The sequence below is a fragment of the Callorhinus ursinus genome, unplaced genomic scaffold, assembly GCF_003265705.2.
Source record: "Callorhinus ursinus isolate GAN/ISIS: 27379988/994484 unplaced genomic scaffold, GSC_fseal_2.0 scaffold8, whole genome shotgun sequence".
NCBI lineage: Eukaryota > Metazoa > Chordata > Mammalia > Carnivora > Otariidae > Callorhinus > Callorhinus ursinus.
This window is the reverse complement of record NW_027397070.1, coordinates 14,620,642-14,634,279: the sequence shown is the minus strand read 5'-3', so window position 1 is coordinate 14,634,279 and position 13,638 is coordinate 14,620,642. Positions and strand designations below refer to the sequence as shown.

The 13,638-nt window shown below is 34.7% G+C and overlaps 1 protein-coding gene across 1 annotated transcript in view; it reads right to left on the bottom strand.

Moving 5' to 3' along the window:
• The window catches only part of TTC6 (tetratricopeptide repeat domain 6), a 202,793-nt gene that overhangs the window by 108,751 nt on the left and 80,404 nt on the right, over window positions 1–13,638 (bottom strand). Inside the window, exons 5-6 of the mRNA XM_025869141.2 lie at window positions 12,611–12,744; window positions 7,653–7,847 (exon numbers count right to left, since the gene is read on the bottom strand). Coding sequence (XP_025724926.1) covers window positions 7,653–7,847; window positions 12,611–12,744 — 329 coding nt within the window. The remainder of the gene's footprint in view (window positions 1–7,652; window positions 7,848–12,610; window positions 12,745–13,638) is intronic.

The window sequence follows — 13,638 nt, the reverse complement described above, 5'->3', positions numbered from 1 at the left end:
TTCTCAGATTCTTTCTGGCTTATATCAAGACTGGTTCTGAAAACAAGATAAGAACAAGTATTCAAAATGAAGCATGAAAAGAAAAAGTGAGAGGGTCTTCACAAGTTCACAAAACAGTAGGATATAATGGAAATCACATTTAGAGTCAGAGAGATCTAGATCTGAATCTTAGCTTACCAGCCCTATATACATGGATTAGTCACCGAATCTCTGAACTACATTTTCTTCATTTGGGAAATGGAATGGTTTTATCTGTCTGTATAGAGTTGTTGTTAATACTAAATAATAAAGGGGTGCCTGGGTGGCTCAGTTGGTTAAGCAACCGCCTCTTGATTTCAGCTCAGGTCATGATCTCAGGGTCCTGGGATGGAGCCCCATGTCAAGATCCAAGCTCAGTGGGGAATCTGCTTGGGGACTCTCTCTCCCTCTCCCTCTGCCACTCCCTCCATTCATGTTCTCTCTCGCTCTCTCTCAAATAAATCTTTTAAAAAATACTAAATTATATAATAAATGCATCTCAACACGTTTTCTATTAGATAATTTTCTGTTTTCATAGGCAAATATCACTACAATATTTAGAAGATTCAGATAAAATCTTTGAAATGCAAGCACACTTTATATAGTTCATTTGTAAACTATAAGTAGTAGAGATAGTAATCAAGATCATTACTCATGTGTCTGTATTTCAGTTTTAAAATAAAAATCCTCGAAGGAATATAAACTGCAAAAACAACATCTTTAATATTATTTTCATAAGATGTATGTATATATAATATATGTGCATGCACAGAAAAAAAAAGCCTAGAATAATCTTTATCATATAGAAAAAACAATGGAAAAGGCCGGCCTCTAGTATAATAGTTAACAATCACAGAAAAAATATGTAGAGGCAAAATTCTCAGAACCTGGTCCATCCCACCCCCCAACACGTTTCAGGATTCTGAATGACTAAATTAGTAATATAAAACTGCATCTTCTGGTGCTCCTACTTAAGATCTAAACATAGTATTCTAATGCCTCCAAGATGAGAAGTCAAGAAATGCCAGGTAAATCTATCTGATATTAACTTTGGGCAACCAGAAATGACCTATCTTCATTCAAACTGAGTACACAGAAAAATCAAATATAAATTCTATGAAGAGAGTCTGAAATGTATAAGAAAGAAATATAGCATCCAAAAGTTATATGAAGAACATCCTTTTGAAAAAAATTTATTATAGAACTCAAAAAGTATTTTTTAAGATTTATTATTTGAGAGAGAGAGAGAGCATGTGAGCAGAGGGAGGAGCAGAGAGAGAGTGAGAGAAACAGACACCCCACTGAGGGGGGAGCCCAACTCAGGGCTTGATCCCACCACCCAGAGATCATGACCTGAGCCAAACTCAAGAGTCACTGCTCAACCAACTGAGCCACTCGCTATCTCTCTCTCTCAGATAAATAGATAAAATCTTTAAATAAATAAATAAAATGGTAGTTAGAAGAAATTTTTAAAATTTATACCACAGAAAATGAAACAATTGATTTGTAACAAAAGTTTGAGAGATGAATGTACACAAAGTGATGATAAATGTAAAGGATAGATAATAAAGATCCAACATATGGCTAATTGATATATCTGAAGAAAGTCATTAGATAAATAGAATGGAAATACTACTTAAAATAAAATAGAAAAAGTCCTAAACCGAAGAAATGTATTTGCGTATTAAAAGGGCTTTTTGTGTATCAGGAAAAATTAATTGAAAAGCAATCCCCTCCCAAACATGTGCTAGTGACATTATTTAAGGCAAAATTTAAAGTCCTAGAAGCATCTAGGAGGAGTAGAGAGGAAACAGATTACTTGCAAATAAAATAAAAATAGGCTGGCTTCAGATTTCTATCTCATAACGTTAGATCTCAGATAATGATGCAAACAAAAAAAAACCACATGGATAAATATTGGCTAATATGATAGATTATAGGAAATAGCAAGAGAAAGAGAATATAAAGTAAGATGACAAGAATAATATCAAGTATATCTGATATAATAATAAATGAATAAGGAGTGATCCAACCTATTATAAGAAAAATTTTGATTGGCTTAAGAACTATTCTAGTCTATGCAATCTACAAGGGACACAACTAAAAAAGATTAAAAATAAAAGGGCAAACATATACCATATAAAGCACACAAAAAATAGGACAGAGTTTCATTTTTTATGGAATTAGTATACAATCTATAATGAAAACAAAAGGACCACAGTTAACAGTTTCTTCCTTCCACACACACACAAATTTGTATATAATCATATATCTGTTTATATATTTAGTTCTACCTCCTTTCAGCACACAGAACACTACCTTATTCTTAATCGAGGTTGCATTGCATCTCATCATTGGATGTGCCATAAAAAAATCTTCCATTGATAAATACCCAAGTTGTTGCCAGTTTTTAACTATTATAAGGACAATGAACATCCTTCGGCATGTATCTTAGTAAATGATAGCATCAGCATATAGACAGTATTTAAAGCCATGGTCTTGGATAAGATCACCTTGGTAAGTAGGGGAGAAAAGAGGTCCCAGTATAAGTTTGGGCACTCCAGTAGTTTGAAGTTAAGAGATGAGGAGACACCAGCAAGGGAGACTTGAGAAGACATAGTCAGGGAGGCAGAAAGAGAACCATAAAACAGTATAGTCCCAAAGGTTAAGAGATTAAAGTGTTTTAAGGAAGAGTTAATGCAACTGTGCAAAATCCTACTAAAAAGTCAAATTGAGGACTGTGTATTTTACAGCAAATCTGATCATGTCATTCTTCCTCAAAAAACTCTATCAATGGCTTCCCAATACACTGTGAATAAGAATCTCTCCCCCAAGGCTCCATATACATGCCCTCACACACACATATAGGGCATCTATGAAATCCTACATGATCTTATTCATGCCTCCACTCAGCCTCCATTGCACCACTCCTCCTCCTGTTCTCCAATGCTAGACTTCCTTCCAATTCTTAGATGAGTTCCAACTGTCCACAGCAGGGACTCTCAAACTTCAACATGCATTCAAATCATCTGCATTTCTAACACGTTCCCAAGTGATGTTGATTCACTCTTCAGGTTGCAGTGTAAGTTATCATTTCCTCAAACCTCCAAGATAATCAGGAAATCTTCCAAGTTTCCACAGCACCCTGCACATCTTCATATTAATTGTTACATTCCTGATAAGTAATTTACCACCATTCTTTTCTGCTAATCTCCACATTCCCTGAGGGCAGGGATTATGTTAGCACATGCTTCCCTAGTGCCTAATTTATGCCTGCCACACAGTAGGTACACAAAAAATATTTGCTGATCGATTTAAGTGATTATTCAGATCTGTTTTCCTTGACATGAAAAGATAATTAGAACACAGTTTAAGAAATCAGGTTACAAAACATTAGGTACACAGCATTATCCCAGTTTTTTCTATGCAATTTATTTGCATACAGAAAAGTCTGGAATCTGAACCATGAGAGACTATGGACTCTGAGAAACAAACTGAGGGTTCTAGAGGGGAGGGGGGTGGGGGGATGGGTTAGACCGGTGATGGGTATGAAGGAGGGCACTAACTGCATGGAGCAGTGGGTGTTATTCGAAAACAATGAATCATGGAACACTACATCAGAAACTAATGATGTAATGTATGGTGATTAACATAACAATAAAAATTTTTAAAAAATACTAATGATGTACTGTATCCCCATACATACCAATATAACATAATAAAATAAAATTAAATTTAAAAAGTCTGGAATCATCTATTTAAGAATGTAAACAGTACTATTCTGGATGGCAAGATTTTGAATAATTGAAGGGTTTTTTGCATTTTCTTGCATATTTGCTAAAGTACTGTTTTTATTATTAATTTGTAACAAAATAATAAATGAAATTAAACATTAAATTCTGACAGCCTTTGGTTTTCCAACTGTTGCAGTTGCCACTGTTTTAATGTATAGAACTAACAGTCTGTCCATATTTTTTCAAAATGTGACTAAGATTTTCTCTTGTAATCTGAAGCCAAGTGGAGGATTAGGTCTGGGATCTATAGCCTAAGCGCTGCTTACCACGAGGAAGCTTGGCTATAAGGTGAACCTGACTTGAGAAGGTCAGCCAATGTTTGTAGGACAGCATTTTTTGCCAGCTCTCTCTTTATTGATGGTGGATCAACAAAATACACAAGCAATTTTACATAGACAAGTCAGTGAAATAGAACATAAGTCCATAAATAGACTCAGTAACACACTGGAATTTAAGGTATGAGAAGTTGGCATTTCAAATTAGTAAGGAAAGAGGATTTATTGAATAAATGATATGCAATTGACCAGTCATTTGGGAAAAAATAATGCTTATTTTATCAAATTAATTACAGATGGATCAAGGAAAGCTATGATATTACTAGAAGAAAATATGAGAAAATACATTTAAATTTAAGTGTAGAAAAGCCCTTTCTAAGAATTATACCAAGACTAGGACACATGGAGAATAATTGCTATAGTTTTTACTACATAAAAATTAAGACTTCTGGATAGCAAAAAATACCATAAACAAAACTAGAAAGCAAACAACAAATTAAAAGAAAATGTCTAATATCTATGACATATAATTAAAATCTTTAATATAAAAAGATCATTTATAAATCAATAAGGAAGAAATGAATGATGACAACAGAATATGAATTGATAGTTCTCAAAAGGAGAAAAATGGCCAAAAGACATCTAAAAATGTGTTCGCCTTCAATAGAAATGAATAAAAACATGATAATAAAAAGATATGTTTCTTCATCAGATTAGAAAAAAAAATCAAGAAGATTGACAATTAGTTGTCTGATAAGGGTGAAAGGAAATGAACAGCATCATAAATTGTTGAAAGCAGTGTAAGTCTATAATTTTTGGGGGGAGAAGTCTGGCAATATGCATCAAAAACTTTAGAGCAAAAAGTTTAATAAATTATTCCACATTTGGAGTCTTCTTACATTGCAGCCTGGTTAAGTTAGTGAATAATATGAAAATATTTAAATGTTTACACATAACCTTGGGTGAAAAATCAAGTCTATAGAATGCAATACATGGTTTAAACACATGCACATACAAGAGATGTTAGAAGACTATTCACCAAACTGTTAACTTAATCTAAGGGTTTAAACACCTTTAATGATTTACCTTATTTTAAAACCCCAAATCTAAAATTCCATGCTAATTCTAACTAAACAACTATAAACTTCTCTTTAGAATATAGAAACTTTAAAAGCAAAATTATAATCAATATGAAACATTTTTATAGTTCTCATCAAAATTGCTATCTAGCAAGATAAATGTAAGTTTGAACAATATATTGCTATTTTAAATAAACTTAAGTATGTACCTATGCTCGTCCATTAAAATATCCTTGATGTTTGCCACAAATAACAATTACTATATGCAGAATTAGGAAAGCATTAAAACTATATTACCACAAATATTGTTATGCTTTGTAGTTAACTGTTCATCTCACAGAAAAACCAAAAACCACCAAATGAAAGGGTATTCATTTTGTGTTTACAATTACCTTTCTTGAGAACACTTATTAGTGCAGAAAAAATTATACATTTCTCCCAACTTGTAGGCTCAGCAGACAGATATATTTTGAAAAGGTTAAGCTATGTTTAGCAAGGTAATCCTCAAGAGATGGGTGCCAGAGAATTAAATATTCAGTACTTAAATTAACTTCTTATTTGGTACTTAGGAACAAATTGCCAAGAATTATCATCATCAAATAGAACATTTATTGACTCTGTTGGAAAAAGAATGATCTACTTGAAGAAAAAAAAATTCAGAATTGGAAAGAAACCAGTATTTTTAACACTTTGCATGACTAATAGAAGCTATAACTCCTCAAAATGTTGCTTACCTTACAGTGCTAACGGAAATTACTCAAAATAGTAGTTTCATGATTACTAGATTATGTTTATGTCTTTATTTTCCACTCTCAGCTTTAGCTTTTAAAAGATATTCCAAAGAATGTCATACAGAACTGTTACTTTCTACCAGAGAAGCAGGAAGTTTTGAAATTTCCGAAATTCTTCATATACAATTTGTTTCAAAAATTTCAAAACACTTACTTGCTAAATCAAAACTAAAAGACTTAGATGTATAAGATTATGAATAGCAAATAAATCCTTGAAAAATATTTTTGCCTAAATAGAAAATAAACGTAAGAATGACCCTCTTACAGGAATTCAAATTGCATTTCATTGAGATTACTGAACTCAGGGAAACTGGATGATTTTAAATCATGAAAGAATGCAGTAAAGTGTTATAATTTTTACTAAAAGTCAAGTTTGAGGAAATGAGCTCAGAATATACCATGAAAAGAGTGGGTAAGTTACCAATAATTCTGTGATAGTTCATGTAATTAAAAGTGGTCTTTTAAAATATTCTCATATTTTAATGAAATACTTAAAATACTTAAAATATTTCTATTTCTATTTAAATATTTAACATTTTCAATATTCTCAAATGTGTCAGAGATGATTTTTCAGGATTCCTATGAGCTCTTCTGAAAGGCAAGAGACTTAACGAATATGCATTTTCAATGGGAAGGTGATATCGCCCCCAAAGGAGTGAAAGTAGGTGCCTGGGGAGGGGGATGATGAAAACTTACTCTTCCTATATATATGGCATATATATCCACACACATATATATGTATATGTATATGTATACATACATACATCTATATGTATATATAGATACATATACATATACATATGTACATATGTGTGTGTAAATAGATATAGTACTATAAAGAGATGCAACGTATATCCAGGTTATTAAAATTTAACGGGGAAAGGCAATTAGGAGGAGAAGTCTAAAAGCCTTCCTTAAAGGGATGGTAGTGAAAAAGAGTTTGAGAAAAACTATGTTAGACACATCTGGATTTTTATCATTATCCAAAGATGAGAACTTGGGCAAGCAGCCTGATATTATGGAGTCTAAGCTTCTTAAAGAATAAAATGGAAATTATGACTTCTTATAGTTGAAGATTTAAAAAGAAAAGGTGCAAAGCACACCACACAATGCTAAATAAGTGTGACCTCCATTCCCTTCTCTCCTCTTTTTTGAGGGTGCTATAAATTACATACTCTCCACAAAAGAATGCTCAGATGCCAAAGGAAAGTGAGACATGAAGAGAAATGGAAGAAACTCCAGAGGCAATGACTTTTGTACATGATCCCTGGACTCAAGTATGCCCAAAGGTGGTGTGAAATCTAAAAGACTGACTTTGAATCTCAAATCTGTGATTATCTTAATTGTATAAGCCTAGCAACACAGCCTGATTTTTATGAGCCTCAATTTTCACATCTGTACCCCACAGAGTTGTTACAGAGAACAAATGAGCTAATGTATGGGACACCCTTTGGTAACTAGACACCACTAAACTAACGTTACCCTATGATAGGCCACGGTTCATGCTGTTAATAGCAGGAAATGAAGATGGTGTCCTAGCCTGTGTATGTACTGGGAAGAGATGGAAAAGGATGAAAACGGCTCCTCTCTAGTGTCTAAAAACAGAACTGAGTCTTCAAAATCTAAACCTCAAAGACAGAATTTCTTTGACAGTTTAAATCTATTTTAAAAGAAAATCACCAGTGGAACTCTTACCTGTCTCTTCGTTCTTCATCTGTAAAGTGATTATCTAAGAAAGAGGTTCCCAATACCGCAAGCAAAGTATTATGACCTTTCTTGTCAGCTGTATGGTACACTCGAGAAGCCAAGTGCAAGTTAACAGGCAGCTCCTGGGCTGGGACAGTGGTGCACAGATCATGAAGGGTAGGAGAGGGGTAGTCTTGCAGAATTCTGCAACAGAGAAAAGAAAGTGGGCTTCTTTGATCATTTTCGGTCTTTTTGGTATAAAATACATTGACAGTTTAATAGAGGCTCTAAAAGGAGTGTCTAAATGTATAAGATTTAAAACTATAATGCTGGTTTATAACAAATTTAATATCACCATTAACTAGATCTTCAAAGTTATACATCCAACTTTCTGCTGAAGATCTCAACCTATATGACTTACAGATACCTAAGAAACAACAGGTCTAAAAGCAAACTCATTGCCACCTCACCCCACATCTCTTTTCTCCTGATTTCTGTAACTCAGTTGGTGACATCACATCCAGCTATCATGCATTACATCTTTGCTACTCTGCTCAAATGCTAATGTCCCTGAAGAAATAGAACAATGTAGTGCATTATCCATTAACCAGCATCAATGGAACCCAGGTCTCTGAAGTTTATGCAGCATCTTCCTTCCCACTATGCTAGAACTTGCCTGTCTCTTGCCTTTCCAAAGTAGAGAAGAAGGCATGAAGAGCTTTCTTAATTCCCATTGTCACTTGCCATCCAATCAACAAATACGTATCAAGTACCTATCATGTACCACTAATACTATTCTGTGCTAGATGATTTTTACACATTCTAACTCCCACAATGAACTTATTATATGGGATGTATTATAATCCTTATTTTAGAGCAGGCTTATTTTGAAGCGGTCATAAAATTAGTAACTACTAGGATCTAATACGATGCTGCTGACTGTAAGCCAATTTTTTTTCCTATTACTGACTGTTAATGGCCCCTGAGGTAGAAGTGGCCCCTATCCAGTACCACTCCATCCCTTGGGGCACCTGAGTGGCCAGTCGGTTAAGCGTCTGCCTTTGTCTGCCTTTGGCTCAGGTCATGATCCCAGCATCCTGGGATCGAGCCCCGCATTGGGTTCCCTGCTCAGCGGGGAGCCTGCTTCTCCCTCTCCCTCTGCCTCTGACTGCCAATACCCCTGCTCGTGTGCTTGCTCTCTCTCTCTCTCCCTCTCTCTCGGTCATAATAAATAAATAAAATCTTTTTTAAAAATTTAAAAATAAATAACTAAAATTATACTCTTACATTAACAAAATGATGACCTTTTCATCAAATCAAACCCAATGAACTTTAGATCATGTTCTCTAGGACCTCCAAGACACAGCTGACAATATCGCTGACCCTTCCTGAAATTGCTCTTTCTTTGTGAGCTTTTTTAAACCTGTGCTGTCCCAGCTTTCCATCTACTTCTCAAATTCATCATGATTTGATTTAGTCACTCGATTTTCTTTCTCCATCTTCCAAACAGGGGATGACTTCCAAGGTTGAACTCCCCTTTGTACATGGGTAAAGTAAGTTTCAGTGTTTCTATTTGCTCTTGTGCTGAGACCTTCCAAATTTCATCTCAGTAGCACTATCTCACCTAGATCCCTGGGCCTGTAAGATACAAAACGCTGAGCCATCTTTGACTCCTCTTCCCTTCACTTGCACATCCTAAGAAAAAATGAGCCTCTCCGGTGCCCAGGGCTGCTACTTCTCCATCCTCACTTCCAACACACTTAAGTCCAGGTCCTCATCATTTCAGCTTGCATTCACAAGGGTCTGAGAGTTGGATTGAGCACTGCACACTCTGTCTCTCCTTCTCTTCTATTCCTCCTGCAAAATTCTATCGCATTGGTCTTTAAATTCTCCTTTGCCCGGCACAACACTTCTCTGTTGCTTGCTGCATTCATTCATCTAACTTCCTCTCTCTAAGTTTCAAGGCTCTTAATATCTGGCTGTACTTCTAACACAGGGGTTAGGGTCAGACTGCCTCTGTTCAAATCCTGTTTAAAATTATCACTAGGTAATAAGCAAGTCAATTAATTTATTTATACCTTGGCAAACTGGAAATAACAACATTAGCACATCCTGGATAAAGTTACTTTAAGAAAGAAAGGAGTTGAGAGCAAACTGATGGTTGTCAGAGGGGACAGCGTGGAGGGGTGGGCAAAATAGGGGAAGGGGACTGAGATATACAGACTTCCAATTATGGACTGAATAAGTCATGGGAATGAAAGGCACAGGAGAGGGAATATAGTCAGTAATATTGTAACAGCATTGTGTGGTGACAGATGGTAGCTACACTTGTGGTGAGCACAGCATAACATCTAGAATTGTTGAATCACTACGTTGTATACCTGAAACTAATATAACATTGTATGTCAACAATACTTCAATTCAAAGAAAAGAAAGAAAGGATTGAATGCATTTAAAATAGTGTCTCTCACATGGCAGGTATTAGCTATTATTATCTGTCTCCAGGACAATTCATGGGGACAGCAATACCTGTCAGTTCCTTCAGTTATGGATCAAATGCTGCCTATCTTTTTGTCCATGTTTAAACACCCTTCAAACAATACTTCCAAGACAAACTTCCCTGCAAAATTTGCTGGGTTTTTTTTCTTTTTACAAATATCTCTTTTTATACATCTCCTTCTTCTTGTGCCACCCCTCCTGACCCTTTATCTAAGGGGTTAATGCTGATCTGTCCAGCAACTGCTCCATGTATTCTAGATAGTAGCATCGTATAAAGAATTTAGACTTTAGAGTTGGCTGGGCCTAGATCAGAATCTCAGTTCTAACACTTGCAAGCTGTATCACTGGCTTCTCTGAAGGTCTTCTATAAGATGAAAATAAAAATCCCTAACTCTTAAAAAAAATCCCTAACCATTGCCTTTGTAAAATGGATAATAATAAACAAACAGTCCCTGGCCTGTGGAAGTCTCAAGAAATGCTTGTTTTATTTTTATTTCTGATGTCATTAATTTGTACTGGGCAGCACCTAATCCATCGCTATGCACAATATGGCATTATTGAATCACTAATATAAGCAGCATGGGGCTCAACAAGAACAGGACATAAAATCTGTACACATTTGAGTAGGGCGGGGTTTGGGAGGAGGTAAAACCAAAGCATTTGGAAATGCCTGAGACAAAGAAACCTAACTAAAGGAGTGAAAATGGGTGTCCAGAAAGCCAGGGATCCTAAGAAAGTCTTAGGACTGGGGGAAAAAAAAAAAAGAGGAGAGAAAAAGGTGAGCTCTGAAGTCAAGCTCATCTACATCATCATTCGGTCTAGAACAGGTCCTGGCTAGTGGAATGTACTTGAGATTACATTACCGATTTTTTTTCCTTGAAAAAGCACCACAACCAATCTGAATTCCTATGCTCCCATCATACTCTAATAACAGATTTGCAAGTGAATCTCCCTAGATCATTGAGCTAAATAACATTATATTTCCAAGAGATGGCTGAATTTCCAAGAAAACAATTTAGTTTGGGAGCTAGTCACTGGTGAGAAAAGTGAGGTAAAAAAAATTGTTTAAAGAAAAAGGAGCAGTGACTAAAAGATTTTTAGAAACATTTTTCCAAAATTCTCTTTCATTATACAAATTTCTTAACTTTCACATTTTCCTTCCTCTGCATCTTATTCTTATTTCTCTTTAATGGAAATTTCTCATTTCAATTTTAATGAATTAACACAGTACTATATATATCAAAAAGATCTACAAATATTTTTGGCATGCTCGAGAAAGGCTGTATGTTTTTATAGCACACTCTCCTTCAACAGGACTATTTGTCATTCTTTGAAACACTAAGACATAAAAAAGAAAAGACTCTGACTCTGTGTGTGGCCACACTACTTTGCTTAATGCACTAAATGCAAGGTTTTTTAGGAAAAAAAATCAAGAAGTTTCTGCTTCATTGATAATCTGACAGTAACTATTTATTGAAGGTAAAATACTTGTTGTCTGCTGTCACTATTTGTTTTAATACATAATCTTGCTAACTAAATGAGCTTAAAGCAATGCAGATAAGCAATGGCATGTACAGGGTCACTTAAATGCCAATTCGACTCTTTCATAAACTTTGGAATTCTTTTCCCATGAGTCTATTCTCAGCTACTAAATTGTGAGTAATATCCATTTACAAAGTTTAGGCTGGCCATAAAAAGGTTGTCTTCCATGTCCAGCACACCTTTCAATGCCCTAAGCAACAACAAAAGCTAATAATTAAAGCTTCTTTAAGCCCCAATAAAGAGTCAAATGAAGAAGAATCTAGAATAAACCAACCCATAAAAACCTAGTGGTAAAATAAGGAGAAAACCAGTTTCAACAAGGTGATTGGCAAAAGATAAACCCCTAAATCTAAATTGCATTCACACGTATTATTCAAAATTGTGGTTGTATCCCTGCATAAGAATCTCTATTAAAAATTGGGAGGAGAAAAAAAAAAATTGGGAGGAGGGGAAATAAAACATGAAATGACAGTAGAGAAAAATAAGGTCATCTAAATTACCAAATTGATTGGCCTATGAACATTTTGTGTTGGGTTGAATTTTATTTTATTTCGTCATAACAAAATTAATGAATATAGTAAGCAGTTAATCCAAATTAGTCATTACTGTGACCAAAAATATCAAATCTAACATTTAATTTTCCTTAGTCTCACAAGGAGCTATCTTTAATTCTAGTTATATCATTGTTATATCATTAAACTAAGTACATTGGCCAAAAACAGTAATAGAAAGAAGGGTGAAGTAGAGAACATATACCCCAACCATAATATCTGACACCAACCCTTCCTGTGGGAAAGTTTAACTTAGACCTCATATATATGAATTTCTAAAATATTTAATTTTCCTTTAAAAATGCATTTTCAGGTATCAGTGCTATTAAATAACTTCTCTTCAGACAGTAAAATTTGTAAACTTAAGGAAGTTACTTGTTTTTAGGTAGTTTTTGATCCCACTGGGGTTTTGGACACCATCCTTGTCTCTGTTGTGGAATTTCTAATTTACTTTTTTGTGTTCGCTTAACTTCTTTTCCTCTGATTTGCAAAATTTCTGATGATTTCACCTTTAAGAAAATATAAAGTAGGCTGTTAACGAAAGTTGTAACATGAGAATTAAATCTTTCTCTCATATTTAATGGTCTATCTTATATTTAAACTCCTAATTTCTATGTATATTTTATAACATAATATAAATCCTAACGGTAAGTTGGTATTTTCCTCTAAATCCTTTTCTAAATTTTTACATATACACTTTCATAGCAATAAAAATATTAGTACCATATTTATCTATAATATTTTATTTATTGCCTGGGGCACCTGGGTAGCTCAGTCAGTTAAAGCGTCTGCCTTTGGCTCAGATCATCATCTCCAGGTCCTGGGATCGAGACCCAGAGCCCCATGTCTGGCTTCCTGCTCAGCAGGGAATCTGCTTCTCCCTTTTCCTCTGCCCCTCCACCCCACACTCTCTCTCTCTCTCTCTCATAAATAAATAAAAGCTTTTAAAAATGTATTTTATTTATTGCCTTAAAACTATTAAAGAAGAAAAATAAGATTTTTCCCTCCGTACATCTACTCTTCTTGATTTTTTTTCTAAGATTTTATTTTTTTAAGTAATCTCTACAGCCAACGTGGGGCTCAAACATAAAACCCCGAGATCAAGAGTCACATGCTCCACCAACTGAGCCAGCCAGTTTCCTTTTGGTTGATATTTTTAATAGAATTTGCCCTTAGTCTTAAAAGTTTGGCATGACTGGTGGTTGCAAGCACAAGCCAAAATGAATTTTAATGTTTCATATAACTGTTTTGAGCAATGTTTATCAATTTGTACTTCTTAGACTTGTACTGTTTTCTATTTCTACTGCTTGGGAAAAATCAAATGCATTTCTGTCTCTTAAATAATTGCCTTTTAATCATTATAGGTATTAGAAGTATTGTTTTCCTAGATTTCCTAGAAAATT